The sequence below is a fragment of the Rhinoderma darwinii genome, chromosome 10 (genome assembly GCF_050947455.1).
Source record: "Rhinoderma darwinii isolate aRhiDar2 chromosome 10, aRhiDar2.hap1, whole genome shotgun sequence".
In the NCBI taxonomy this organism is placed as follows: Eukaryota; Metazoa; Chordata; class Amphibia; order Anura; family Rhinodermatidae; genus Rhinoderma; species Rhinoderma darwinii.
Window position 1 is genome coordinate 51,778,893 of NC_134696.1, and position 14,926 is coordinate 51,793,818.

The 14,926-nt window shown below is 43.6% G+C and overlaps 1 protein-coding gene across 2 annotated transcripts in view; it reads right to left on the bottom strand.

The window, feature by feature from the left end:
* Positions 1–14,926, bottom strand: part of PTPRH (protein tyrosine phosphatase receptor type H) — a 167,939-nt gene that overhangs the window by 67,340 nt on the left and 85,673 nt on the right. For both annotated transcript variants that reach the window (XM_075839920.1, XM_075839921.1), the window contains 2 exons: positions 3,349–3,394; positions 1,810–2,067 (listed from right to left, as the gene is read on the bottom strand). In XM_075839920.1, coding sequence (XP_075696035.1) covers positions 1,810–2,067; positions 3,349–3,394 — 304 coding nt within the window. The remainder of the gene's footprint in view (positions 1–1,809; positions 2,068–3,348; positions 3,395–14,926) is intronic.

Consider the following 14,926-nt stretch of genomic DNA (forward strand, 5'->3'; position numbering starts at 1 on the left):
AATACACTGCCAATTTTACCCAGCATGTGATCCAGATGTTTCTAAAGCCTATACACTTGTATTAATTCACTGACATCAAGCAGATATCCTTTAAACAAATTTTAGAAAGCATAGACTTTCGTCATGCAATGATTAAGGTTTATGTATATAAACTCAGAAACCCCCTTCATTTATGTATGGCGTTACTACAGAAAAAAAAGGTTCAATATTTTTTAATAAAAACTAAATATAGAGTAGCACATAAGACACGGATTGACCTTTTTACGCTCTCAAAAGGTGTACATAGCCTTTAAGCTCTACCAAGTCTTAATAGGAGTCTGTAAAAATCATGGTATCCTGCAACACATTAATATTGCAGTAGATCGTGCAAGCGATCCAACAATCACTGGTTCAACTACTAGAAATGTAAATTTAGTAATGTACAAAAAAAAAAGGAAAAAAATCCCCTATCTTCCCCGTTAAAAAAAGAAAAATTAACCTAACTAGTATCGTCGCGTCTGTAACAGTCTGAACTATTACAATATAATGTTATTTAACCCGCACGGTGAACGCTGTCGAAAAAAAAAAGAAAAAACGCCAGCATTGCTGTTTTTTGGTCACCTTAGCTCCTCAAAAATGAAATAAAAAGTTATCAAAAAGTCGCATATACCCAAAAATGGTACCAATAAAAACTACAGCTCGCCCCGCAAAAAATAAGCCCTCATACTTAAAACAACAAAACACAAAAAACAATGGCAGAATTGCTGTTACTTGCCTACTTCACAAATAAAAAAATGTCAGTCTCTCAGCACATTAAATGGTCCCACAAAAAACAAGCTCTCATATGGCTATGTTGGCGGAAAAATTTAAAAGTTATGGCTTTTAGAATGTGGGGAAGAAAAAACAATAATGAAAAACCGGAAGATTGGCTGCGGAGAGAAGGGGTTAATAATGATTTCTTACTTACGGAGATATTGGCTTTTTTTTGTTTTGCCGCGGTGGCTATTTTTGGGTGACAGCAGGAAGTGCAGACATACCGGTACTGGTTGTCACATTTTAAATTTGCTTTTCAGCAGCTGAAAACACGCGGTCACTTTTTCAGCATGAATTATTAATAGTTTGTTGTCAAGTACTGAAAAGCAAATTCAAAATGTGACAACCAGTATGTCTGAACGTTCTGTTGTCACCTTTTCCAAAAATGTCCACCACGGCAAAACAAAAAAATGCCAATACTGAATCTCTGATTTAATAAGACATATACAACACATTGCAGTGTTTAGAGTATGTAACACAACTTAGGCCCTGTTCACACCTGCGTCGGTCATGTTGTTCTGTTCTGTCAGAGGAGCAGAACAAAGGAATAACGGAAACAACGACGACGAATCATTGACGTTAATAGGTTCCGTCGGCTCTCCATCGGGTGTCCGTGATTTTACCGGAGGCAATAACGCTATTGTCTCCAGTAATCTCAGCCAGCTCTTAGATGAAGGCCCCTAATGGAGCCTCCAATTCAGATGTGAATGAGACCTTATATATACTAATACAATATATAATAATGTCATATACACTATATACTGCAGTAGGCATGCCTGCCTGTCAGTACAATCTGTTATATGGCAGCAACATGCAGCTGTCTGTAATATATGAAGCTATAGTAAGAAACGATGTACTACACCCCAACACTGTATTTGATATGCTGAGATTGTCAACCTGGGAAAGAATTATAAAAAAAAAAAAAAGAGTATATTACAAAGTTACAGCAATACAAGTGCTTTTCTGCAGAGCGTTACACAGCCCCCTCAGGTATCAATACTGAAGTATACCACTTACATGTTGTTTGATTCTTCAATATACCATTGCTGGTGTCATTGCCATTGATTGCGTATATTGTTATTGTATAGGTGACTCCAGGATCTAAACCAGAAGCTTTATATGTAGCATTTATAGGAGTTTCATTTATAGGGTTTTTCATTCCATCATCGATAATTACTCTGTATTCAGTAACATTTCCACCAGGGGGCGTCCAAGACAGAGTAAAGGAGTTTTCAGTGACGTCTGTTGTAACTATATGCGTAACTTCCGATGGAACTAAAAATTAAGAAAAAAACAAACAATAATCTTGATGATTAGATTAGGAAAATGTATAATTAATACATCTAATAATGTAATATCGGAATTGTTCCCTTTAGAAGCCAGAACATTACTATAAACTGTATTGTAATGTATATGGCAGCCTGTATTCTGTAAAGGAAAAAGCCTATGTAAGCGGTCGTATTGTTGATGGAAATCACTGCAGCCTGGGTCTTTACAAAGCTTGTATCTTGTTAAGGAGATATTGGGTGAATTTGATTTCTCCTGCTGCCCTAATATGCCCTACTATGTTATTGAAATCACTCTCACTCAGATGTAATGCAATTCTCTCATATAATATTAAAAATGGCTCCAAGATGGAGCTTCCCATGACTCATGGAATTGTAGAGACTGTTCGGCCCATAACATCACAACCAAACAGTAAAAAAAGGCCCATAAATGACGCAGGACTGCGTGACATGGGAAAAGGAAGGCCACAGCAGCCTCTTTCATTAACCATAAAGTAATAAAATATAACCTTTATAAGCATATACACAGTATAGACATTTTAATGTACGTAAGATAGTCCAGACCATCTGGAGCACCGAAGGAGAAGGCCTTTGAGGGTATTTATAAAACAGTGTCCGAGGAAAATCCCCAGCAGCAGGGCACCGACTCAGGGTAGCAAATCTACCTAGACACTGTATGACACTAATTCCAGCGCCCCGGGACCAACCGGGCGGAAACTTCTCCGCATCATCATTTAAATTGCAAACCTTCCAGCAAAACCGGGGTCACCAGACCCTGAGGCAGACAGCAGCAAAAGTTCCACCTAGACCCCAGAACAAACAAACATGGCAGGCAGACTGCTGCAGCTTCGGGAGAAACAGGGCCGGAAAAAGGAGGTGGTCCGGTCTCCTCCCTCAGGGTAAGTAAGATCGCTCCTCCCCTGACCCTGGCTCCGCCCCTGCCCACCTACTGATTCCTCCCTGCCCCACCACAGAGCCACTGCCAGGTTGCATCATACCACAGTTTCCCTCCAACCACTTTCTGTTGCCACCCTCCAGTAATGGGAGGGGGGCCAAAGATTTGACTGTATGGGGCCCAGGAACAGGTAAGAAACACTAGTTACTCTAAATAGTCTGTAGTTTGGGGGGGTGGGAGTAATTCCCACTATTTTAATTTCCCCGGTAGCTAGGTAAGTATTAAGGAACATAAGTTTAATTAATGACAGGGCCTAATATCTATCATCTGAATACCAAATCCATGACGCCACCAAGATAGTAAAAGTTTACTCACCGGTCAAAGCAACGAACCTGAATGCACCCAGGCAAAAGAATAAAGTCTGCAAGAAAAAACATATACATTATATATATATATATATATATATATATATATATATATATATATATATATATTATATATATAAAAATATGCACACAAACATTGCAAACAAATAGATATAGTATATGCCAAAATATCGACAAAATTACCAAAGTGCACGGCTGAAATGAAAAAAGGATGTAAAATTGACAGTCTGCAGCCTTCATGGTCCTGTATACGCAGGCGTAACAAGGCTAAAGTCCAGCACCTTTTCAAGGGAGTTTTAATTTGCATACAGACCAGTAGAAAAAATGTATTAAGACTTTATCCCTATGGAGGCACATAATTTAACTGATTGAACATATTAAATACCGATAAACAAAATAACAGCAGAAACAAGAAAAAATGTATAAGAACTATAATTCTTTTGAACTTTTATTTAGCTCATAACCCATAAACTCTTCTTGCATACCTGTAATATCACAAAGCTGACCAGCAGATGGCAGCGTTTCACCAATGTGAACATGTTCAATAAGGCTACAATGCAGACATTGTATATTAATATTAAGTCATTTCTAAAATTTCACATATTTTACAATAAGAATAAAAAATGCTGATGACATTTTACTTATCTCTATTCATAAAACCATAGTATCCATAGAGCAGACTGTTTCACCATAGGCACACTATAATCTATGGCAATTGTTACTCAGTAATCGCACAGGGGAAATTTGGAGCTCAAGATTTATTAGCAGAAAATTTAATTTTTTATCTCCAGATTTTCTGCTGCTAATATTGCTGCTCACTGTTGATTATATTGTAGCGTAGTTTAGGCCAACATTTACAGGTGCTTACCTTTATTAAAGGGGCCATTCCTGGAGCTCTTACTTAACATAAACCTAAAGCACCTTCGTCCATTGGGTTCCCTGCGAACATATTACCTGCCATCCCTTTGCCCCCACGGATCACAATCACCCTGATGGCTGCCATGTCACTTAAACAAAACAGTGGACCTCAGGACCCCCATAACAGTGCCTGCTCCAGGACACCCACAACAGCCACAACCTCCTGATCACTATGAGGCTGGGTTCACACGACCACATTAACGTCCGTAATGGACGGACGTATTTCGGCCGGAAGTCCCGGAACGAACTCAGTGCAGGGAGCCGGGCTCCTAGCATCATAGTTATGTATGATGCTAGGAGTCCCTGCCTCTCTGCAGGACAACTGTCCCGTACTGTAATCATGTTTTCAGTACGGGACAGTAGTTCCACGGAGAGGCAGGGACTCCTAGCATCGTACATAACTATGATGCTAGGAGCCCGGCTCCCTGCACTGAGTTCGGTCCGGGACTTCCGTCCGAAATACGTCCGTCCATTACGGACGTTAATGTGGTCGTGTGAACCCAGCCTAACAGTTATAATGAAAAAATCCGTTAGTAGAGAGAGAACCCAGTAACGGTTGGAGTGAGTAGTAGTTCCTGTTTAGGAAGAAACCCTGCAGCACTGAGGAGAGAATCCAGTTTAGGAATCTTGGATCAAACCTGGAGAAACACACACAAGTAATCCAGCTGTGTAATTACCACAGAGAGCAAATCCAGCTCATGAGGGAATCAAAGGAGGAAATTCAGAAGGAATCCTCTGCCTTGTCTCCTCACCTGCCAGCCTGCAGCCCTTGCATCTGTACCCTGCCAAACCTGAAGTAAAGGACCGTAAATTACTATTTACAAGTTATTCCACCGTCTCCCGTGTATTCACTCTGCACCCACGTTACCAACAAGGGCACCCCAAATACCATCATACCGGAAGGCTGTACAACAGGGTGTGCCCCAGGGGGAAACTACAACTACTACCATCAACATTCACAATGCAGTGCAGACCCCCTCCATTTCCCTGTAAGCGCTCCGCAGGGAGTGCTTGAAGGCCCAGCCACCGTGTCCCTATACCGCCTCGCACTACCCCATCACCACCGTGTCCCTATACCGCCTCGCACAACCCCATCACCACCAGGCCGCTGCACTACAGCAGTAGAAATGCCACATTCAATAGTATCTGCTTCCTTAGGACGCAGATACTATTATACACTACGGCAGAGCAGGGCGTTATCTCCCTGCTCTGCCATAGGCTGTGTCAGGATTCCTGAGCAGGCCGGCGTGATGACGTCCCTGAATCACGCCGGCGTCAGGGAAACGGGGCCTAGGTGAGTATAATTTTTTGTTGTTTGGGGGCGATATATCGTACTATATACAAGGGAGGTGGCAGCGCTATCTACAAGGGGGCTGTATAGCATGGTCTACAGGGGGGGCTGTAGAGCACTGTCTAAAGGAGGGGGCTCTATAGTACTGTCTACAGGGGGAGGGCTGTATAGCACTGTCTACAGGGGGGTTGTATAGCTCTCTCTACAGGGGGGTCTGTATGGCACAATCTAAAGGGGGCTGTATGGCACAATCTACAGGAGGGGTCTGTATGGCACAATTTACAAGGGGGCACTATCTACAAATGGGAGGTTGTACGTGGCACCCAGCGGATGGGGGGTCTAGTCAAAAGTTTGCTACATCTATGGCCGCACGATTTTGCAGGTAAACGGGCCGTTTTACCCGCAACAACATTAACAGGCTATTTGACAGGTCGACTTTAAATAGATCACAAACACAAATGTGGTCAATTCAACAACTAATATCTACCCACATTTTTTTTTTTCCCAGAATTAATTTGAATCTTTATCTTTAAACTTTTTTGCAAACTTTGGTAAAGGTAAAAAAAAAAAAAGACCTCGGTGAACCACTGTATGCAAACTGCCAAAAGTATCTTCAAAGTAACAAAAAAAGAAAGAAATTTACAATGGTTTTCTGAGATTAGAAAAAAGGATTTTTTTTTATTAGAGCCAATGAGCTGGGAACAGCAGAAGTTTAAAAAACACATTCAACACAACTACCAATAGAAAGCCAGGATTTATCAGTGTTGTATAGATCTGTAGTACAGCGGGCATAGACTTCTATGGGCCCATTGTGTACCTTCTTCTGATCACAATTTTATACAGAGACACGCAGAGGTTTTTTCTTATGGACTCAGAATTCATTGCTTTAGGCGAAAATATGGTGCCTCATGACAATGGTAAGTAACTTCTTATTTATATATACATACACATATACCAATCAGCCATAAATTAAAAATACCTGCTTAATATTGTTTAGGTCCCCCTTGTACCGCCAAAACTGCTCTGAAGGTGTCCTGTGGTGTCTGGCACCATGGATCGGGCTAGTTTTTCCAGCACATCTCACTGATGCACAATTGGATTGAGATCTGGGGAATTTGGAGGCCAAGTCAACACCTTGGACTCTTTTTCATATTCCTTAAACTATTCTTGAATAATTTTTGTAGTGTGGCAGGGGCATTATCCTGATGAAAAAGGCCAGTGCCATTAGGGAACACTGGTGCCATGACACGATGGGCTTGATCTGAAACAATGTTTAGGTAGATGGTACGTGTCAAAGTAATATCTACATAAATGCCAGGAGCCAGGGTTTCTAAGCAGAACATTGCCCAGAGCATCACAGTGTCTCCACCGCTTGTCTTATACCCATAGTGCATCTTGGCTTTATCTTTTCCTCATGTAAGCGACGCACTCTCACCCGGCCGTCCACATGATGTAAAAGAAAATGTTATTTCTCAGATCAGTCCATCTTCTTCCATTGTTTTTTCTTAACCTGAAAGGTCCAGGATGTCTGTACTGGTCAATTTTATATTCTCTCTGAGAGATGGGGCTCTCCTTTTCTATCACAGAGCTACAAATTTCCTGGTTCTCCTTCTACTTCAATGATAAAATTCTGGCTTTCTGCAGCCACCACTAGGTGGTGGAGCTCAAGTGCTTGCTGCCCATATCTACCACTGAACTCCATAATAACCTTGTATGCAGGAAACTCCTAAGCAACCCCTAGTGGTGGCTTCTGGCAGCCAAAATTCTAGAATACTTCTCTGTTACCTTGTATACATATCAGAAAGTTATCAGAATTAAACGACGCCTTAAAGAAGTGGCCACCAACCTGCGGTTCTCCTTGTGAAACTACAACTACTGCCTGAAACTATAAAAACTTAATCATGGATCAGAAATAACAGGGAAGTTGCTATTGCAGAATACTTATGTAATAAAAAAGTCTTATCTTCTTCAAGTGTTATAAATTGGATCAATAATCCTGCACTCCCCTTTTCTCTAAAAAAGAACATTGTTGTTGAGATGTGCAGATGTGTGTCAAAGTGTGCTCCTTTATTGCTCGAACATACCCTGGTTGTCAGAAAAAGTACTGCTATACATTACATGAGAATCCATTAACTTCTTAAAGCAAATAACCACCTTTTAACAGTGTGTCATTTTAAAGGTCCAACATTGTGTGCTGATTTATTTCTTAATACATCATTACATTGGTTGGAGTTAGACCAAGCTGCTTGTATCCACCACTAGAGGGACCCTAGGAGCCTAATGCATATTGTTATAATATTGAACTCAATAATCAAGCAGTATGCAGTAAGCTCCCTCTAGTGGTAACTGCAGGCAGCCAGGATTTTATCATTTAACTGTATGTCCTTGCAATGGATCTGGAGCTCTGTAACAGAAAAACTGAGCCTGATCTAAAAAAAAAAAATAATATATACAGTATATATATATATATATATATATATATATATATATATATATATATATATATATATCTTTCATTTAATTGATGCAATACCTTTATTGTACACATTGTATTAAAAAAAAAAATAAACAATTGCATACACTAAAACCCCTTAGAGATAACCACCCAAAATTGCTTTGAAAAGTGGTCTTCTAAGGGCGGGTGGTCTTCTCAAATAAGATGGCCATTATGCATAACATACAGTATGGTGAAACGGAAAATCTGTCACCAGAAATCTGATCTGGATAAGCGGTGGTCTTCTCAAAAAGGTTTCACTGTATATTGTTTTTTTTGTCTTTTGCAACATTATTTTTTCATTATTGTTAACTTTATTTAAATGGAACAAGTTAGCGACTTTATGCTGCCCTCTGTGATCATACAGTAGTGACAGAAACACTGATTTCAGCTGTTCGTCTCTAATGTCTGATAGTTAAGTGATTTTAGAGAACTTACATTTAGGCCTTATTCACACAGACGTGTCAGTTTTGCGCACGCAAAAGGTCAGTGGGGCATCTGCATATGGTGCGTGGCTGCGTGATTTTTGCGCAGCCGGCATCATTATGACACTCTGTTTTTATGTTTACAAACAGAAATGCACGTGGTGCTTTTCTGTTTTCATTAATTTATTTTACTACTGTAGCGCGCATCACGCGCGGCACCTGGAAGTTCTTCCGTGTGCTGTGCGCGATTTGCAGGCACCCATTGACTTCAATGGGTGCGTGCTGCGCGAAACACGAGCAAGTATAGGACATGTCATGAGTTTCACGCAGCGCACATACGCTGTGTGAAAATCACTGACAGTCTGAACGGCCCCATTCACTAACATAGGTCCGTGCGACGCGCGTGAAAAGCACGCGCGTATCACGGACGTATAACACGCTCGTGCGAATAAGGCCTTAGAGCACTACAACACACTTGTATCGCGCTGGGAGGAAGTAGGAGCATTCATGAGCTGCCGCTCCCTCCGCACAGCCGCTGTTGATGGACAACTTCCTCCTAATTACTGTGCGTAGGGAGAAAGCTGTCAATCATCGGCTGCTGGGCAGGGAGATTGGCTGCATATAAAATGCACATGGATCTGTTAGGCAATATTACTGGATATCAGTATACCTTAGAATCAGGTCCTGTGATTGCAATGCTGTGGCTGGTGAGGATTTATATGGATTGCGTTACTTGAAGGGTTAAACAGCTGGAATGAAAGTTTTCTCTGATCCAGGCCGTCAGTGTGGGACTGCGGCCATCACTAACAGCTGTCCTCCGCTGTTGACCTTCATGGCATACAGGTACATCATTTTGCCCCAAGTGGTTAAAATGATCTTCCCAGTTGAATCTTTAGGAGGATGAACAGATTACAGTTTTGTACAACCTCTGAGTTGCTCCAAGTTGTAATAGAGCATCCATAGACCTCCAATTTCCTCCAATTTCATATGAATCTGACAAAAAAAATGTTGTGGCATGCTCCATGGAATGCAGTATTACAGAAGTATTCTCCTATAGAAGTATTGCTTCGAAAAGAGAATATCTCCAACCCGCTGCGCAGCACAGGGCACGATACTATGGCACACGTAATCTCTGCGGCTCCATATTTCAGAGCTGCAGGGTACTTTATGTACTACTGTAAGGATCTTGCCCATGCTTTGCCATGTGCATGTGGGCTTATATTCCCTTTAGGCCCCATGCACACGAACGTGCTTTTGCAGCCGCAATTCCCCCGAAAATCCACAGGTGAATTGCGGCCTCATTCATTTCAATGGGTCCATGCACACGACTGCGGTTTCCACGGTCTGTGCATTGCCCGGGAGCCTAGACCGCAAAAAGAATGGACATGTCTTATTATGGCCGTGTTTTGCGGTCCAGGCTCATAGCACATGGCTACGGTCGTGTGCATGAGGCCTCAGTCTATTAAATATTTTTTTGCAGATCCTTCCATAAACTGAAGAGCCTGACAAATATGTGAGTTGCCAAAGCCTCCACTCCTATTGTTCATGGAAAATGGATAGGAAAGAATGCTTTTCAATCACGTTTTATGTTCTATCAATATATAGATACTCATGGTATACATATATACATATGGTGCAAATTTTTTTAACAAAAGGGTCTACTGTGAAATTGTATTATCTTTAAGAATGGACCAAAATATAAGGAGGAAGTTAGAAGTGCACATGGTCGGACAGGAGAATTTTCGCTTTAGCGGAACAGGTCACTGACTTCTGGGGGCCTTCCGAATCATTTGTTCTGATGTGCCATCTTTGTAGAGAAAAAGTACCTTGTCGAACCTACTGTTAATTTGTAAGTGCTTTTGTTTATTACTATAGGCTCCACTGATTTCTGTAGACATTGTAACAGGAAAAGCCAAGGTACAGCCCTGCCAGCACCTTCCTCCTCAATGACATCAAAGAACTACAGTTCCTAGTGCTTTTTCGTGTGGGAACTTGCTGCTGTAGAATGGAGCTTCGGAGACTAGATTGAAGCCCCATGAGTTTGAATAAACAGACTTTAACGGGTCTGGAAGAAAAAATGCTGAAGTTTGTCGGAACACACTTGCTACAAATCTGGAGCAATGTGACTTCAGATGCTCTTGTACCATACTGAAAACTGGTATTGGTCAGTAACAATGAATGCTGACAAAGGGCCAGTTTGGAGTCTCATGAAGATCGTTGTTTCCCAGCCAGCAACATATAAGATGACATGTGAGCACTTTTGGTAGTTATGATTGGCTGAGAAAATCCAATGTCTGATAATTGGATATGGCACACAGAAAAGTAAAAGGACTGGGCTGCCATCAAAGGGGTATTACCATCTCTGACATTTATAACATATCCACAGGATATGCCATCAATTTCCAATATCTCTAGAACGTGTTTCCCCCTGACCCCAGTCTTACCTACTCTTGCTGTCGCTGCTCTCCAGTCGGAGAGTAGCTAGAGCAAGATAAGGAAGGACAGGGGTCACAAGGCCCCATTCTAGAGATGGGATCTGCATCTATTAGACATTTATGGCATATCCTATGGATATGCTATAAATGTCCAAGATGGGAAAACCCCTTTAAGTAGGGACTGGTGCATCTGCTCCTCTTTTGGACATTTTATAGAGCGTTTTAGGTTTGTGCAGTGTGAAACCTCACGTAAGATCACAAATAAAAGCAGAAAAGTTACATTTTTTCTTTTACTGTAAACATTTGTAAACATTAACATAGCTGTGTGAACAATAAACACTAGAAAAAGACATCGACATTTAATAAAAAATAGATGTGACCACTCCTTAGAGCAATATGCGTGTACTCCAAGGTGTGTCCCTGTTCTTCAAGGTTGCTTTAAATAGGAGTCTCCTTTAGAAAAAACTGTGCATTCTGAGGGTATGTTCACACTGTGTTTTCAGACGTTTTTCGCGCCGTAAACTTCCAGAAAAACGGCTGAAACATCGGAAGCAGAACGCCTCCAAACATCTGCCCATTGATTTCAATGGGGAAAATGGCGTTCTGTTCCGACGGGGCGTTTTAAAAAAACGGCTGCGAAAAGAAGTGTATGTCAGTTTTTGGGACGTTTTTGGAGCCGTTTTTCATAGACTCTATAGAAAAACAGCTCCAAAAATGACCGTTAAAAACGCTGCGAAAAACGCGACTTTGATTAAAAAACATCTGAAAATCAGGAGTAGTTTTCCCTTGAAAACAGCTCTGTATTTTGAGAGGTTTTTTTATTTTGTGTATGCACATACCCTTAACCTTAATATCAGCATTGAACTTAAGATTTACAGCAACATTTTTGTAAAGAAGAAAAGATTATCAACACAGATAATTGCTGAAATTCTGTCTTGTTCAAAATCCTGGATGTGAACTAGTGTATGAAGACTCCATCCATTTCAGAAGATGTACATGAGTAAATGGAAGCGTTGTAAAACTAGTAAGCTATTCTATGTCTGTGGGTGTTCTTGATGTCCGATTGCCAGGATATGCTACTAATGTCCAATCTTCCATGTGGCCACCTAGATATAGCAGAGTGGAGCAAGCGGAAGATGACCTGGCACTGTGCTTTGCTATTGCTGTTGCTACTTCATTCTAGCGATTGGTGGGGGTCGTATTGGTCGGACCCCCGCTGATCAGATATTGCTGGCATATACCAGCAATATGCCACCAATGCCCCTGATGAGACAACCCCTTTAAGTATAATTATAATTTCCGATGGACACCATGCTGGTTATCATGCGCAAAATTATCAATGACAGAGAATACACACGCTAAAGATAGAATGTCCGTACCCGAGCCACAGGCATAGGCGGAGGCCACATGACAAGGGAAATAGGAAGGGGAGGAGACTAGGCCTGGTTAGACGATGCTGTGGTTTAAGCGCCAGTCTGACCAGAAGGAGCAAGCTGAGCAGTTGTGCTTGCTGCTCGCTCCTGCAATTTTCAGCCGGTCTCCCGCGTCTCAACACCTACCTTCCCGATGGCGGATGTTTCCATGCTGCTGGAGCAGCTCCGAACTATGGCTAATGAGCGGGGCTTGGACTGGCTCAGTACCCTGCTTGTCGGTCGGGTGGGTGGCCCGGCTGGGGTCTGTGCGACTGCGCCCTCGGCTGAGGGTGCACAGGACACAGAGACCAGGGAGGGGGAGACGGCTGGGGGATCACAGAACTGCGGTCCCCAGATGATGAGTCTTCGGCGATCCAGGAGGGCCAGGTCGCCGTCGATACTGAGCCCCAGAGGTTACTTCCAGCATCCGGGGCAGGGTTGGGTGCCCCTACAGGGACCCTGGAGGCCGAGGCCTGGTGCCCTCTCATCCTGGACCCAGGCCCTGGTCTGGCTGGAATCCCGTATCCCGCCGGATCCAGCGGGGGCAGTGTGTCCGGTCCCCATGATGCGGGGGACACCCTCTGGCCCTAGTTCAGTTTCACCTGGATCTGTGGTGGGCCGGCCTAGCGATGCTCTAGTTGGGCAGCCCGCCTGTTCTCGTGACAGAGGCTCTAGGACCTCCCACAGGCCACAGTCGGTGGTCGTGCGGGACAACGGCGGTGGCTGGCGCCATGCTGGCTCTGTGGTGGAGGGTTGTCAGCCTGCGAGGGCTACGTCATCGGTTGTTTTTCTGGCTCAGGCGGAGGGTGGCAGGAGCTGCCCTCAGGTTCAACTTCTGGATTCATGACGCAGGCGGTGGGCGATTCCGGTGATGATCATGACATTTGTGGAGGATGACTGGATGATCCTGTTCTTCATTCTGGTGGGATCACAGCTCCCGTGCAGCCCGGTAAGTCTTTTTAGTATTCTTGCTCGATTCCCACCATATTTAGGACCCCGGGGCAGGGAGGGATGTCCCTGGGGGGGGGGTAGTTAGGGAATCTGTTGTTGGTAGTGTGGGTCAGAGAGATGCTGATAGTTCCGGTGATTTGTTGGGTAGTGTGCGGGAATTGTTGATGCGTTGCGAAAATGTCGGCTTAATGGGGGTCCGTCACCAGTTTCTGCATGGGCAGGTGCCGCGGGAACGTCGTTTGTGTTGGTAGGAGATGGCTCGGGGGGCAAGGGGCTGTAGTTAGTGAGTCCGGAGTGGTGGTGTCGGTTCAGGTGGATAAGGACTCGAAAGTTGATCGGGTGTGTTTGGATGATAGGGCAAAGGGGAGGATTTTGTTTGTTATGAGGGTCCCCTGGGAGCTCACTTGAAACCCGAGGTTAAAGAAAAAATCTGGAAAGACGAATTAGTTGACATTTTTCACTTTTGCCCCTAGAGAAGTTTAATTTAGACAAGCCAAAAAGGGTGGAAAGTAAGAAGGAGGAGGAGGAGAAACGGAGGTACAGGTTGATACCCCAAACTTTTCCTAATTGGTTACAGGCGTTCACCATCTTGGCGAGTGTTATTGGGGAGAAAGCGCCAGACAATTGCTCCGGCCTTTTTTGCTATTTGGATGCTATAGGGTAGGCTTACAGGGTTGACGGCGGGTTGACTTGGCTCAGATACAATGAGCAGTTTAGACCACGTTCCACTGTAAACTCAGTCCACCCGAGTATACGGTGGGATCAAAAGGATATTGGCCTATGGTTGTGGGTCATGACGCCGGTTCGGTTTGGCAGGGAGTCCTTTCCAGGCGGGTCCGGAGGTTCCAGCCAGTATGAACAACAGGAAGGGGGAGGACAGTTGGGTGGGACTGCAGGCAGTAAATCTGATCTGTGTTGGCAGTTCAATGAGGGACAATATTGTATAATGTAAATTTGGGGCGTGTTGCAAGTTTAAGCACTCCTGCTCGGTTTGCGGAGGAACGTCCCATGGGTCGTCCCCTTGTTTTAAGAAGGGCAAAGGAAAAGGGGGCAGCTCAGGTGGCAATCGGGGAGACGCCAGTGAGACTGGTAGAGATGTTGCCCTACCTAAATAGGTACCCGGATAGGGAAAAGGCGATTTTACTTGAATCAGGGTTTAGGGATAGTTTTTGTATTCCACCTCCTCTACATGATGTCCACATTTAGTTGCGGAACCTAAAGTCTGCTTGTGACTTCCCATTGATAGTGTCTGAGAAGCTGAATAAGGAGGTGGGGCTGGGTATAATGATGGGTCCGTTTGTCCCCCCCCCCCTTTTCTGACTTGGTGGTTCCCCACTCGGGACGGTCCCCAAAAAGGAGCCTAACAAGTACAGGCTCATCCATCTCCTGTCTCATCCATCACCTATTTCGAAGATTTCAGTTCGTTTCTGGAATGGATGATTTGTGAGGTGACAGGGGTGGTCTCACTCGTTCATTACTTGGATGATTTCCTTTGTGTCGGTACGGCGGGGTCCCTGGTGTGTGGTAACCTTTTGTAGAAGGTAGAATGGATGGCTAGGCGGTTCGGGGTCCCGCTCGCGCCTGCGAAAACTGAGGGCCCTCAGCCGGTTATAGTGCTTCAGGGGATCACCATTGATGCGG